Raw genomic sequence first — 16,218 nt, forward strand, 5'->3', positions numbered from 1 at the left:
GTACTTACCCTGTAACTACATGGAACAAGAGTATATTTCCTAGTATTTAATTATTATTTTTTTTAAATAGTTTTAGCTTTACTTGCCTTGAAACATGTAAGCCCAAACTAAGGCTGCATTTACACTGGCACAACAAATCCGATCTTTTACTCACATCTGACACAGATCGGAATTGGTTGCCCACGTGTAAACGCAAAAATCTGCACGAGATCCGATTTTTTTCGCATCCGATCTGAGCCACCTCCAAATGTGGTTTTAAATCAGATACATATCCGATATCTGGACATCAGACCTGCGGAAACGCACATATCCGATTCCCCTTTGAATTCCAAGCCACCACAAGGTGAGGACGACACATTTATTCATAAAGATAGCTTTTTAATGTTGTATTATGAGGCAGACATACCTGTGTGCTCTCGCTCATGGCTTTTTATTGAGGTGGGAACTTTATTTATCTTTGTAAAGAAAATCAATTGCGCGAACACCGAAACATTCTAGAGCTGGTTTTCCTCTGCCCGTGACTTTTATAAACAAAACAGCTTCACTACTGAAAGCTACATTATATTTCTCAGCAATGAGGTGATAACTTCGCTGTAATTAAACCAATGAAATCATATTGGGCGGGAATTAATGTAAACACAGATATCGGATACAAGTCCTGTCTAAAGTGAGTATAAACAGTCGGCCAAAAAATCGGATCTGGTCAAAAGATCGGATCTGTGCATTAAGACTTGCAGTGTAAATGCAGCCTAAGACATCTGCACTTTTGCTATCAAAAAAGAAAAAAAACTGTATAAATGCACATATATGTACCCTGTAATTTTTAAAAAGCCTATACAGTATGTATTGGTACACCATTATTAGTTCTAAAATACTTACAGTATAAATAATTTGTTAATTATCCTGGTTGTTACCCCTTTATTCCCCAAACTTTACATATTGTTCCCTTATACTTACATGTAAGTACTTTATAGGTACACTATAATCACTAAAAGTTATGCTGTAAATTTGTCTTAATTACGCAGTACTTTCCGGGCTGTAATCTAAAGCGTTACCTATGTTTTTTTTCTCTCATGCAGACGGAAGACATTGAGGAGATTGCGAAGAAGGCCCAAAGCTTATCCAAAGTGAACAAGAAAAGGCAGAGGATTGTTGTCTTCACCCAAGGCAAAGAAGGAACTGTAATGACCAAAGGTGCGTGGGTCAGTTTTCATCTTTTCAGAATTAGTTTTTATAATCACGCTTTTAGATCGGGACCGTCTTGTGTTAAAAAGAAATAACACAACCCCCAGAAAGACTTTTAGTTATTTACAGTTGAAATGATGTTGATAGATTTCCTCTGTAAACATTAGTGAATAGCCTCAAACAAGGTCATCTTAAGAATAGAATGCCGTTTCTCTGGCGGCTTCCGATGTTGCTCAGTGTGAAATGAATTCGCCCTTGGCAATGACCTCCTATCTCTCAGATACAGAATTTGAATCCAAAGGGCTGTTGCAGTCACATTGCTATGGTAACCGAGTGGTGGGGGATCTTTCTGTGGAGTGGATAAGTTTAACCGTATAGTGGGGAAAGCATAACAGTTGTAGCTGATTAAACCAGCGGGGTTTGAAGTAGAAAGCGGGGAGGCAGCAGGAATGTAAGGGGACAGGCTGAGCTGTTTATGCTCTTCTTCTCCTGCTCTTCATTTCTTCTCCTTTTGCTCCTGCCAGAACGACATTCCTTGTTTTACAGTCCGCCTGTGCCCAGTCTCGGCTAAATTCCATTTGTTCAAGATAATTCGCCTTTTATTGCCTTTTGTATTTTGATTCATTGAATTTCCCAGTGTTCTTACAATGAATTCCGTCGAGGTTGGACATTATTTAATTCTCTCGAGGACACAATGAGCAGCCACCCTTGCAACGCACTGGATAACCTGGGGGATAAAAAAAGAGGAAAACATGGTAAATGACCTTTGGTGTCTGCCTGGAATCAAAAACCCTCAAGAGTTTTGGCCTAGCAGTTAGCATATATGCATTGGTGAGTTAAGCCTTGGTGCTCATGCAGGAGACACAAGTTTGTCCAGTCCAGTCTGTGTCCAGTTTTTCCTCCCTCTCAGTCAAAACTGTCAAATCCCGAAGTTAGAACAAAAAATTCTGATAAACTACATCAGGGACCTGCATTTTTGATATATACACTTTTGCATTTATTTGATCAAAAATACAGTAAAAACAGTAATAGTGTGAAATATTACAATTTAAAGTAGTTGTTTTCTATTTTAATGTATTTTCAAATGTAATTTATTTCTGTGATGGCAAAGCTGAATTTTAAGCAGCCATTACTCCAGTCTTCAGTGTCACATGATCCTCCAGAAATCATTCTAATATGCTGATTTGGTGCTCAAAAAATGTTTCCTATTATTATCAACATTGAAAGTTGTGCTGCTTAACATTTTTGTGGAAATTGTGAAAAAAAATTATGACTCTTTGATGAATAGAGAAGTTCAAGAGAATAGCAATAATTGGAATTTTTTTTTTTTTTTTTTACATTGTAAATGTCTTTACAGTCAAAAAATAACTGACCCCAAACTTTTGAACGTTATTGGGACTGAATAAAAAATAAATGAATCTTCTTTGTTTGTTTTTTTTTAAAGCATTTTATTTCCTCTGGCAGTGTTTAATTAATGGTTTAATTAAATTTAAACCATGTTTATTTACTTGCCTAAGTTTAATTGTACTCATATTTGCAACTTCGTAATTGTTACTTTTGTACCCTCATTTCAACATTTCAGAAACCACAAAATGAAATTACAATAATATAGCGTTTTCTTTATTTTCACTTATTTGCTAGTAGTGACATGTGTCGCCGACCCCAGAGCTATACCATAAAAAACATGTTAAGGTTGTTTTTATTTTATTTTATTTTATAGGCTTTACTCTAAGTTAACTTGTAACATGACACATGACATCCCAATGACACTGCAGGCCTCTCTGAGTCCCTCTGCCCCTGTTAGCTTATAGGTCTAATCCTATTCACAAGTCTGCACTACAGGATTGAAGTGTTGTTAAACAGAGCTGTCGCCGAGCTCTGTATTATACAATTTACACAACATGTTACCAGAGTAACGTGGCAAAGCTGGCTGTATTGGTTCCACTGCGCTGCGTTTATCACACAAACGCTAATAGCATTAGTCCCCCTGGGCTGATAAGGCTGCTCAGGCAATTGCTACTCCTGTAAAGCCTCATCAGAGGAAAGCGCTACAAGACAATCCTTCCCTTTTGCTACAGCACCGCCTCGCTCCCACTTGTTCCGAGCTAACTTTCAGCCTAAGCTTTGGCTTTGGAGAAAATACTCTCCTGGAGGCGTTTTACACTGCGCTGAGGAAAAAGGCGGGCTCGGCTAACCTCCTGCAGCCCTTTCATAAAGAGCCGCGGGGTCGGCGGCAACCTCCGGCGAACCCTATACGAAACACGCACCCAATGCTAAGTAAGCAAGGACGCCGCGCAAGAGGTAGTTGGTCATAAAAAATGTCAGCCGTCACACGAGTGGTGAATAAGTGGGTTCAGATAGCAGGGACGACGGAGAAGGAGAGGGACGTTATTGCTCCCCGTTGCCTCCGCCAATAAACATCAATATAAAAGAGAATTGAAGATTTGCTCAACCTCCCAGAGGCTGTGCTCTGATGCCGTCTGATCTCTACATTTCATTTGCAATTTGCTCTCTGTGCGGGGATGTGATCATTCAGCAGGCTCTGAATGTCACAATGAAGTTGTTTTAATGGTGATTAAGAAGGCTGGGATGATAGGCCCTGGGGGCGACGTTCCAAAGAGATGCAGATTTGTTATTGTGTAGTTCCTCTTTGTGCACGCCGGCTTTCTCTCGCGGCGTAAACGCAGGCTGTCCTCGCCCCTCCACATTAATTTCCTTAATGAAAGCTGCCAGAAGAGGAACCCTTAATGAAGCACCTTTGTGACATCGCTGAACAGAGCGCGGCCCTGCTGGCGCACCTATTACAGGCTCGTATTAAGAGCGCAGCGCCCACGGTCTTTGATCTAATGATGGCTGAGTGTGCAGGGTCGCCCAGGGGCTCCGGCAGGGACGACAGCGTCACGGGGAGGAGAGGAGTCTGTGATGTTCTATTAGTACTTTCCCTCCTCTGTGAGTTCACGTATTAAGCTAACTTAATCGTGCCCTTCGTGACTGTTTTTCAAAATAAAACGTCCTGTTTAATCCCAAACTACTTTATGTGTAGGAATGTAGCCCAACAAGGGCAGGCTGAGAGTTTCAGAGTCTCTGTGTACTGAATCATAGTTCATGAGTGTTTTGTTTTACTTTAACTTCCTGGAACTGAGGTTCCAGAGAGATAACCTTTGTTGTGTTTCTTTTAATATCACAAGAAGTGAAACTAACACCACAACACGAGGGGCGTCTTTGCATTTTTGCAGAGGGAGAGAGAAAGGCTGCTACAGTTTTGTTTATTTGCAGTTGACTTGTAAGTTCCACTGTTCAGTGATATCTGGACGTAGCCAAGTCCTTATCTTATCTAGACTGGAATACACTGGGCTTGGTTGTGGTTGTCCCAACTCCAAGCACATGATGTGATTTAAGACTCAAAATCCTCCCTCTTTATTTGCTCTATCGTGTGTTGTCTGAAACCTGCAATTATACTTGCAGACGTGGAGAACATCTGACTGCTTTTGCAAATGTACATCTCTAAAGTAGCCCTGATGTTTTGCAGATGCTTTTATAAGTCTGCAAGAAATTAAAATGGACCCTATTTTCTAAATGCGTGTGATAGATCTTATGAACAATTTGTCCATGCATTATTCTTTTTTTATTTTTAATCAAAACTTTTCTGTCTGGTGACATATACAAGACTTCTCCAATCATTTGGTTCACTTAAACCCTGCAGCCTCAACTTTCTTTCAATCGACTCACATTTAGATCTGCCTCCATCCAATCAACAACTCATGGATTGAACCAAGTTGCCGCACTTTTAAAAAAAAAAAAATTCTTCTTCAATAATCCGTTTCACTCGGATTTATGTCACAATTTGAAAGAAATGATCTTTCGCTATTTCCAGTTCATTGACTTTAAGAATAAGAGAAATAAATTGCCTTTTCTTCAGTTGCGGATAATTCTGAAGTTTCTCCATGTAATCCGTTTTGTTTTTGTCATCTTACTAAAGAGGAACATTTTCATTCCTGCTCCTGGAGAGGTGCTGCTCGTCTTGAAACTTATTCAGGAGGAATGTGTCTAATGCGCTGTCAGATTTACCTGCACATAATGAACTCCCCAGAGGAGCCTTTTTGTTTCAGTTTGTTTTCCTCCATCTCCATGAGCCCTTAGCAAAGGTCATTATGCACTCATAAACGCACACACTCTTCCTGTGTGTGTGTGTGTGTGTGTGTGTGTGTGTGTGTGTTCATGCTCTCCTTCACATTTTTCATGTGTTATGTTAGGGCTATTATTCTAGAAAGTTTGCAGTTCTTGTTTGTGTCTCATTAATGCAATGCACCTTCAACGCAGCTGAGCTAAAACAGAAACGCTGTAAACAGTTAGTGGCTGCTTGTTTTGATGGGCTTAAAAAGCAAAAGAACACTTCGAGTTAAGAGACGTAGCATTGACTGATTACATAAACGGCCCCTGTAATGCCTTTAACGACACAATGTGGCCTGAACTTTCCTGTTTAGACACCATAGTTTGGTTGTTTACTCCACATCAGAGTAGAAATATAAAAAGGTAGCTTATTTGTGCGATTAATTCTCACAATCAGGATTTCACATCTCAGTTGTGACTTTATATCTCACAACTGCAATATTATTTTTCATTGAGACTATTGCTCACTACTGCTTTGTTTCTCGTTATTTACATCTCACGATGTGACTTTAGCATGTTGACTGTTGCTCATAAACTATTTTTCATAATTGTGGCTATACATCTCGCAATTGCGACTTAATATATCACAGTTGCAAATTTATTTATTTATATAATTGTGCCTTTATATCTCACAATTGTGACAATTAACTTTATTTTTACTTTATTTTTTTAAATCGTTTCATAGATTGGAAATTTTGAGCATATGCATTGTATTTCAGTATCTCACTCATGATGGGAAGGGCGACGGATGAAGACCTCCGCACGTCCACCAAATCGATCGTGACATCATCACCACTCGTCTTCAGCTAATTAGCATGGCTCAGAGGCCAGGGGATCTGATCAATGTCTCGCTTTGAAAAGGGCAAAACTGCCTCTTAAAGCTCTCTCCGTCCCAGACTCCTCTGATTATTTGTGCTGGTTATCTCCTGCCACTCTCGGCATGGTGGTTGCCCTTTATTAGCGGTTAAATGTGTTTGTCACGCTCATGTTTCTCTGACCAGCCCTAGCGTGGAGATAGTGGATCAGAGAAAAGAAGGCAAGTGAGGGCTGTTTCCTCAGTGTGTTTGCCAGGAGGAGGGCCATCCTTGTTTACTCCTCTGAGCTTTTGTTTGGCTCTGGAGCCGATGAGAAGTGGATTTGAGAGAAATAATCTCTCACCGTTCCGCAGCTGTCTGAAGGCCTTGAATCTCTCTCCCGCTCATTGGTTTTGTGTCATGTCTCATTGTGTAGTGAATAGCTTGTCATTCAGTAGCTCAGATATCTATTGGAGACAATCACTTTTTGAAAGTCGCAGTGATATATTTGAAACGACAATGCCTAAGATACAGTAAAAGAGTAATTATCGCATGACCTGAGGCGTTCATGCTTTTGGCTTGCCTTGGCTTGGCATTACGAGCGTAATCGTATTACGCCACACATAACTAGTGATAACAAGAGAATTTATTACACATAATTGGCGTAACTCCACAGTGCTGTAAATGTTATGATGGCTTTTTCTGATGCTTGGGCTCTATAAATAGTCATGCATGCAATTGTTTTGTCTTCATAGGCCTGTTTTATTTTGAGCCAGTCCGATACATGTTTACAGCGATGCTTGTTCCTGGAGTGCCTTTGCGAACAGAGCCGTGGTTTCCTCTTCCTCCTGAGAAGCCTGTGCCAAAAGGATACAAAACCCTGAAAGCAACATCTCACTTCTGATCTGAGCACACAAGTGTCAAACACAGCACCAAAAAAGAAACAGCTGTACAAGAGCTATTAATATAACCTCACAGCTCGGGAGGTGTAACTTTGTTGCCCTTTTTTTCCGCTCCCTGGATAGTCACGCAGAGGAAAGTATTTTCACTTTCTGCATGAACATGTAAAACGAAGAATGGCAAAACCACAAAAGCGATGGAACTCCCTGTGAACTGCCCAGAGACTGTGTTTACAGGGACGACCACAAGCCAGTAACAACAAAGACAGGTTTTGGCAGCAAAGTTTTAATTGCCATGCCTATTAAAGAGCCCTACCAATGGCCTCTTTTGTGTTATACATTAACATGAAATTGGTCCTGGAACGCTCTCAGACTAACCAAAGCAGCATGTTGAAAGCCAAGTTCAATAATATGTTTTGAATAAAGATGTGATGTGTTCTCTCCGGTTTGATGAAATGGAAGGAGATGTCCATCAAGGATGGTTTTGGGGGGAATGAGAGCAGTGATTTAGGAATTTCATTTCTCTGTTTTTATTTGCCCTAGTTTGCTCTTGCGTGCTTATATAAATTGTCTGCATTCATGTTGGACCAGAACTTCTTGTAAAACCTTAATTCAGAAATGATTCTTATTACATTTTTTATTCTTTTAAATGATTTAATTTCCCTTTTTCAGCATACTTGTCCTACCCTCTTTCTGTTTTGCCTTATATTTTACACTTAAGAATTGGGTTGTTCATCAGGTTATTTAGGTCATTTTAAAAAAAGGGGAACCAAATGATGTTCATTTCTGTTAACTGTTTTCTCACGTGTATTCTTCTGCCCATGCGAATGCGTTTCCTGCACTACAGTTAGGGGTTGCCTCTATACCGCTACTAAATCTACAGCGCAACCATTTGATTCCCGTTTGAATGACACTTTTGAACTGATTCTTTTTAGTGAATCATAAACATACAGTGCGCCCAGTGTAGAGTAATCCCCAAATAAATGGCTCTTAACCCCTTAGCTGTCACCCCCCTTTTTGAGAATGGACATTAAAATGCACTATTCAAGCTTAAATGCTTGTAATTCAAGAATGCTTTGGAGTATAGACCTAAGTTTGGTCTTGTTTTAAAGGTAAAAAATTGCAGATTATTGCTGAAGTGAAAGCACTTAAAAAAATTAAAGTATGAAAAAGTTATGGAAGTTTAAATTTACATTAATTCAAATATAATTTATTAAATATTTTTATTTTATATAAAATATATATTTTACAAAATATGTTTTACAAAAAAATTACTATAAATTCAAAGCCAAATATCTAACCAAGTTGTGTTCCAAATTTGAAGTTGATATCACAAAAAATGAAGTTCCCATGAGATTTTGTTTAGGCGTATTACCAAAAATAGCCACCGGGTGTCATTGAATTCCATTGAATTTTACTGTATGCATTCTACCATAAAAAATTAATAAATTTCTGTCCAAATATCACTTCTGTCACAAAATATGGAACCTTGAGACTCAGACCTTTCTGACAATATGTGTTTTGTCAAGATTAGAAAATATTTTGATCATAAATTATGAAACATAATGATGCCAAAAAGGGGAGGAGCCTGATAAAATAATTTAGAGTACCGTTTCTATGGAAACACAATGTCCAATTTCAAAACAGTTTTCACAGGATGAATTCTGAGATTGTAAGCTTTCAAATGATACCTAATTTATGATAACTAATAAAATATGTAATATAATAAAAAAAAAGCGATAAAAAATATAATACAATATTTTGGAAGATAATATATATTATACTTTTTAGAAGATAATATTATTTTATAATTTTTTTTTATTGACAAATACTAGATTATATATTTTCTAATGAAATTTTAGCATAAAAACCAACATATCAATTATTAAAAGTGTGTGCGTCAACTTTTTGTGACGGAGGTCAGAACTCCTGTTATTATGTCGATTTTTTGAGGTGCACTCTTGTCATAAATTCATCTATTTCTGTTCCTACATAATTTATAACAAAAAAACAGTCCTAAATATCTGTTTAGGAGTCTTAGAACTTTACAACGATATATAGTTTGTCATAATTAGATTAGGATTAAATAGTAATATAGGCAAGTAAAGTTAGGTGTCCCGTATACGGGACGGTGACAGTTAAGGGGTTAAGTTTGGCAGTGGAATTGCACAAACCAAATATTTCTTCCTTAACTACTATAGAAGCATTAATGGAACCGGTTAAAAAAACTGGATTCCCACCCCTCCTCATGAGTTTTGGCTGGAAGACAATACTCAAATATTATATTATTTTTGCTGTGCATGTTGGTTAACGATGACACACAAGGACGTTAATCAAAACATCCTATTGGACCAATTAGTAGTGTGAATCTTTCTTTTTTCTAAGCATCTGCCTCTTGCCTCCATTCCTTGAAACTCTTGTTATTGTCCCCATTGAGAGCTGAGAGAGGCTCCTGGACACCATTTGGCATCCAAGTGGTTGGAAGCCTTGTCCTCCAGTGCAGCCCCTCTCATTTCACACGTCCTCCCCCATTATCATATCAATTGATGCAGCTTGTAGGAAACAAAGTGAGGTTATGGGAACCACCTAGAGCAACATGCACCATTAAACATCAATGCAAGGAGACTAGCACATATGCAAGTTCAGCCTTGTTTACCAAGATGGAAGACTGGCAGTGTATGTTTCTCGAATTCTAACAGCTCACGGTCCTCCCTCTGAACCTTAGATCAAGTTTAAATCTGTTTTACACACCATGGTTTTATTGTATTGACATTTGTTCTGTGCAACAATTTACATGGATTTAATAGGCAGCGTGCTTTTGTGTTTTAAGATACCTTTTTATTGTAGCATATTTTTTTATTGTGGACTCTGACCCCTGGGTATGACCTAATGTTGTACCATGTACTTCCAAGAATCTCCTCATAATTTTTTTCCAGATGACTCACCACGGCTGGGATGTTTGGACATTTCCCAGCATGCCTCTGGTGCGTGACCTGTCATCAAAGGGCAGAAGGGTTAGCCTGTTCTAGTACCTACATTCTCACCATTCTGAATTGCATCGTCTCTGCTCCCTCACAAATCTGAATAGAAGAGTGCCGTTGCTTCATACGAACCTTAATCGTCAGTTTGATGTCCATTATTGTCTAGAGCCTATTCAGTTCAGTCATGGGTATCAAAGGAAGGAACAGTTAATGCCATTTTTTTTCTCACTCTCAGGCTGCGCTGTTTCTGAGTCATAAAAGGAAGTAGAATCAGGTCAGCCTGTATACAGGAAGGAAGGAACCACATACAGTTTCATTTTGAGCATATTCATTTGCGTCTGGTCATTTTTTTTTTTCTTCAGTCATTTGTCCGTTCAAACAAAACTGCAGATTTAGGCTTCATATGACCATGTGCACTCGCTTCCTCTTGTAGTTTGATGCAAGGGAGGAAGCATGCTATAATGGCAATGTAAATATTGTAATCTTTAATTGCAAAATAATAGATAGATCATGAGTTTCTGTTAACTTAATTCACACGGAAGATCCTCTAGTTAATCATTTCAAGAGGAAGGCGGGCGAGCATGCTTCATTGCCTGCATTAATTAAGCAAAGTCATTTTGCTGCTAATTAGCTGATTCTAAAAGGATCTGCTTTTTGTGTAATTAATTATCAAAGACACAATCGGCTGACTCGTATAGGGAAAAACCGCTCGCACACGCAGCAGACGTGTCTTGAGTGCTCATTGTTGCGTCAGTTGAAAGCCTTTGCTCACATTCTCTGTTGTTTACTGTCTGTGTCTGATGGTTTCTTGTGAAGTTCTCCACATAAAGTGATGGTCTTTGACACTTACTGACTACAGTTAGCAGATGTATACTTTAAAGCTGTCTGTTGTTGCATGTTGCAGATTATGGGCTAAAAAAAGTCATTGCAAGGGCTAGCTAAGACTGGCTTGTGTTTTTCAGCTCTTTCTCTGTGGGGTCCTCTTGTTGGTGTCAGGAAATGTGAGGTTTCATGCGGCCTTCATGTGGAGTTTGAAATATTGTAATTTTAAGTTGCTTGCACAAGAACGACCACACAAAGTCATATTTATCCAAGGGATGCTCTGAGCTTTCGTGACACCGGAGTAATGTAGACAAAGTAAAGGAACATTTTAACATCAAAGATGGAAGACAACTCTGCAGTTAATTTTATTAAATGATTTAATTGGTTCATTGGGTTCATTGACCTGAAGTTTGTTCAACCTCAGTTCTATTTGCTGTCCTTCGGATGAGACGTAAAACCGAGGTCCTGACTCTCTGTGGTCATTAAAAATCCCATGGCACTTCATGTCAAGAGTAGGGGTGTAACCCCGGTGTCCTGGACACATTCTACCCATTGGCCCTTGCCAATCATGACCTCCTAATAATCCCCATACACTGAATTGGCTCTATCACTCTCTCTCCTCTCCACCTATAGCTGGTGTAGAGCACTGGCGCCGTTGTACTGTGGCTACCGTTGCATCATCCAAGTGGATGCCACACACCGGTGGTGGTTGAGGAGAGATTCCCTGATATGATTATAAAGCGCTTTGGGTTTACAGTAGTACATATGAAAGCGCTATATAAATGCCTCATTCATTCATTCATTCATTCATATGTGCCTTTTTCAATAAAAATATGGTGTCACATATGTAAAACTTAGAGTTAGTTCACCCAAAAATGAAAATTCTCTCATTTACTCACCCTCGTGTCGTTCCAAACCCGTAAGACTTTCGTTCATGTTCAGAACACAAATGGAAATATTTTAATGTTGACAGCCATTATTGACAGTCCACACAACTAACACTTTTACGCCTAAAAAAGTTCATGAAGAGATTGTAAAACTAATCTGTATGAATCGAGCGGTTTAGTCCAAATTTTCTGAAGAGACATCATCGCTTTATATGATGAACAGATTGAATTTAGGCTTTTATTCACAAATAAACATTCATCAACGCACTCATCAGATATGGTAAACTGAAGCTCAAGCATGCTTGCTTGATGTACGAGAAAAAATGAGGTTCATTCTTATGTGTTTGAGCTTCAAGCAAGAACTAATGAGGTGTAGAGCAGGTTTGGTTGAGCTTCTGTTTATGTTCGCTGATCAATGCTTATATGTGAATAAAGCCTCAATTCAATCTGTTCATCATATAAAGCGATCGAGTCTCTTCATAAATTTTGAACTAAACCGCTTGATTCATATGGATTAGTTTTACGGTCTCTTTATGAACTTTTTGAAGTAACAAAGTGGTAGTTGCTTGGACTTTCAAAGTCTTCATTTGTGTTTCAAAGATGAAATGAAAATCTTATGGTTTGGAACTACATGAGGGTGAATAAATGATGACAGAATTTTCTTCTTTGGGTGAACTATCCCTTTAAGACCTGCCCTTCACTGATTGCCTCAGGTTATTGAACAATAATGTTTAATAAATCACTAATTAATACATTAATAAATATTCATATTTTATTTATATATTTGTAATAATAATAATTAGTAATTTATGTAATAATTCGAATGATATTTTGGGCGATTTACTTATTTATTTAATAGTGATTTATCAATTACCCATTATTGTTCAATAACATTATTCAGTATTTTTATACATGATGTTATTTTCATGCAAATTCGATCATTATTATAAATGTTTTGTCTCTCTAGAACACAAGCCTTATAACCCATTAGATTAATCAACCCAATAATTAATGCATAAATCATGTTGTGTAAAAGTGATGTAGTATCCCGGAGTATTCAGCTATGCTTGTCTAATGGTATAACAGAAGTGACAACAATTTTGACATCCATTGTTTTTGTTTTGACTACTTCCACATTTTTGTCTGACTTGAATGTGTGACATGTCATAATAGTGACTTCCTAACTCTGGAGTAGGTAACTAACCAGGTGCTCTTGAAGGCAGCAGTAGCTCAGTTTCAAATGGTAAATCGCGGTGCTGGAGTGGGTTGCCAAACTTGCCACATGTGGAATTTTCTGAACGTCCTCAGGAATCTAATATTGGGTTCTCTAAAGTGCTCTTCTTACTGTAAAGCAAAGTTATATCAGTCTCATTCAACCCTAATGGAGGCTAATGCCATGAATAAAACACAAGCGTATATTGCAGAAGGCATTCGAGAGGGAACAGCGGGACAGTTAATACATTATTTTAGCCTGAAAGGGGACAGATTATTCAAAGTGAATGCAGAAAATAGACTGACACTGTCTTTCAAATGCTATTTTAGAGAGCTGATCCATTTCTGCACAAGAATTGTCATGCTGAAGAACCGCCAAATTATATAATTGCCTCTCCTTGAGTTCAAGGCCCAAGCAGGGCTCTTATAGCTCATCAAGTGAAAATGGCACATCCCTCTATTTCTTTCTGCATGTCTTGTGAGAACTTCTCTATCTTTCCACAGTACTAACTTTGTTTCTGCCTCTGCTGTCTTATAGATGATTAGCATCATGCTAACTAGGTTTGTTTGCGAAGAAGAAATAAGGTGTGTGAGCTGACAAAACAGTGACTGGCTTTTATTTTTGCTAGTGAAGGGCAGGTCTTAAAGGGATAGTTCACCCAAAGATGAAAATTCTGTCATCATTATTATCTATGCTTGACACTACTGTAAAATGAAAACGTACTTTGAGCTTCTATAGGTCAATGAAGTCTTTTTTTCACCAAAAAAAAGACATTTTTGACAGCAGAAAGTCTCACACGTTTGCCGAACAGCCGATCTGTGAACGAGGCTAATTTTTCAGCTCAACAATAGTTTAACAAGCTTATACTTTTCCACAGGTGACAAGGTGGAGATATTTCCTGTCCTGGAGATAGACCAGAGCGAGATAGTGGACACCAACGGTGCTGGAGACGCCTTTGTTGGAGGTACTGTGCTACTAAACCATAAAGATATACTTTCAAAGGCCCATAATAACTTTGAACCAGTAGTTCACTCAAAAATGTAAATTCTGTTGTCATTTATTCCACCCTCATTTCGTTGCCAACATGTATGACTTTCCTTTTTTCAGTGGAACTGACAATGATTTCAACTATTTTTCTCCATACAATGAAAGTCAGTGGTGTCCAAAACAACATTTTGACCCCTTTTACTGTGGATTAAAAATCACTGAGACATTTTTCAAATGTTCTTTGTTTGTTTTTTTGTGTTCAACAGAAGAAAGTAATTTCAGTCAGCACACAAATGGATTGAATTGTTAAAACAGGTGTTTAAGACTTGTCCTAGACAAAAGTATGTTTAAAGAAACTAAATAATAATAATTAAATACTTTATTTATAGTATTATTATTATATAAACCCAATAATTAATGCATAAATCACAGAGGAAAGAAATTCCAGTCAGCACACAAATGGATGTGGAATTGTTGAAACAGGTGTCCAAGACTCAGAATAGTCCTAGACGAAGGTATGTTTGATGGAAAATCACTATTGACAGGACAATTTAATCCAGGATTAGGTCTGATCTGTAACCACTGGGAAACTGGACCGTGATGCAAGAGCTCTGACACGCAATGCTTATTTATTTCCTGTGCAGCTGCTCGGGAATGACAATTTGTAGATCTACAGCAATATATACTTCATTTAATTTGGCTTAGTTCAGACACATGAAGCCGCCAATGTACTATTGTACTATTTAACCTCAGATAACACAGCTAAGGGGAAATAGATGACTTTCATGATGGATTAGTGGAGTTTCCAGACTACCCACAGCCGTTATCATTAATCTGCGTGTTTTGCTAATAAGTGCGCGTTCAGATAGCCGCTGCGTGTCTACTCCGATCTGAACTGTGAAGTCATCCATCAAACGCGTAAAGCACGATGCTGTTTGGCTCCCCGTGAAAAACAGAAATATCGATGTTGATCAAGCTGTTCGCGAGGGTCTTTCGGGTCCGCGTAATTTATCTTCATACGACGCCTCTTACGTGGCCCTCTGCTTCTCAAAGGCCAAGAGTCTGATTTGCTAACATGTCTTCCTGTAGCTCTTCCAGGACAACCTTTGCGACTAATAGAGCTGTGAGCGTGTTTGCTCAAACGTCGTATTGATTTTTTTAAACTCCTTTATCCGTTCCAACAAGAGGTTGGAGGCCAGCTCTCTGCCACGTTGGAAAATGAATTTGCCAGCTGTTTTTCAATGCGCTGCTGCAGAGAGCAGAGATCTAGGTGGGAGGGTTCAGAGCCCGAGGGAAGCTGGAGGATTTCTGTATCGCACATCACTAAAGGGGGCCTTTTGCATCACCTTTCCCCTTTAAGCCTGATTTCCTTAATTTTTTAAAAGAAAGTACATGCAACAAAATCGATTCCCAACTACGTTTTCTAAGCTAACGATCGCCGGCATATGTTTGTGTGCGCTTTATGCGCTCGGATGTGTGTTCATGTGTGCGTTCATTAAACATATGTTTGTGCACGCTTTCGATTAGGATTAAATCTGTCTACTCTCTTGCACCCAAATCTGATTTGTGTCCCTTTTTTTTTTTTCATTGTCTGGTTGCATGTGTGTGCAGGTTTCCTGTCTCAGCTGGTACAGGATAAGACCTTTGAGCAGTGCATCCGTGCTGGACACTACGCTGCTAACGTCATTATTCGCCAGGCTGGCTGCACATTCCCAGAAAAGCCCGACTTCAAGTGATGGGCCGCTTTGAGACCGGAAGATATGGCCACCCAAGTGTTTTATAGGATTAATGCCTTTTTTTAATTGACTTTATCTTCTGTTCCTCTTTCCTCTCTTGTTCACGTGCCTGTTTTCTGTCTCACGGCCTAATTCAATCACGGAGACATATTTCACGTTAAAAACTGTTTACAAAAGAGGAATTTCTGTGTTGCAAATATTGATTGTTTTTACTTAAGCCATTTTAGTGATGAAGTTTAGAGAGGTGATCATAACCAGCATCTTTTCAGATGTGGTTTTTACTAACAAAATTACCTTGGTGACATGGTAATACCATACTGCTGTAACAACCGAAGCAGATATTTCAAATATACATTATAAAACCCAGACGAATCATTTGAACTTTATTGAAATCAAAAGCTTATTTTGTCTCAGAGGAATTGTGTTGGCTAGTCCTGCTGTTGTAAACCAAATGTAATTGTGAAAAGCACACTCAAATGTGTCATATACAAAGAAATCTGTTGTTTTGTGAGCACAACCTCTGCCAAATAAAAATAAGAGGCTC

General features: G+C 38.6%; 1 protein-coding gene across 2 annotated transcripts in view; it reads left to right on the forward strand.

Moving 5' to 3' along the window:
- The window catches only part of adka (adenosine kinase a), a 152,806-nt gene extending 136,906 nt beyond the window's left edge, over positions 1-15,900 (forward strand). For both annotated transcript variants that reach the window (XM_079855205.1, XM_079855204.1), the window contains exons 9-11: positions 1,080-1,194; positions 13,829-13,915; positions 15,550-15,900. In XM_079855205.1, the coding sequence (XP_079711331.1) occupies positions 1,080-1,194; positions 13,829-13,915; positions 15,550-15,674 (327 nt within the window). In that variant the 3' untranslated portion in view covers positions 15,675-15,900. The remainder of the gene's footprint in view (positions 1-1,079; positions 1,195-13,828; positions 13,916-15,549) is intronic.
- The last annotated feature ends 318 nt before the right edge of the window (positions 15,901-16,218 follow it).

This window comes from Squalius cephalus, assembly GCF_949319135.1.
Source record: "Squalius cephalus genome assembly, chromosome: 21".
In the NCBI taxonomy this organism is placed as follows: domain Eukaryota; kingdom Metazoa; phylum Chordata; class Actinopteri; order Cypriniformes; family Leuciscidae; genus Squalius; species Squalius cephalus.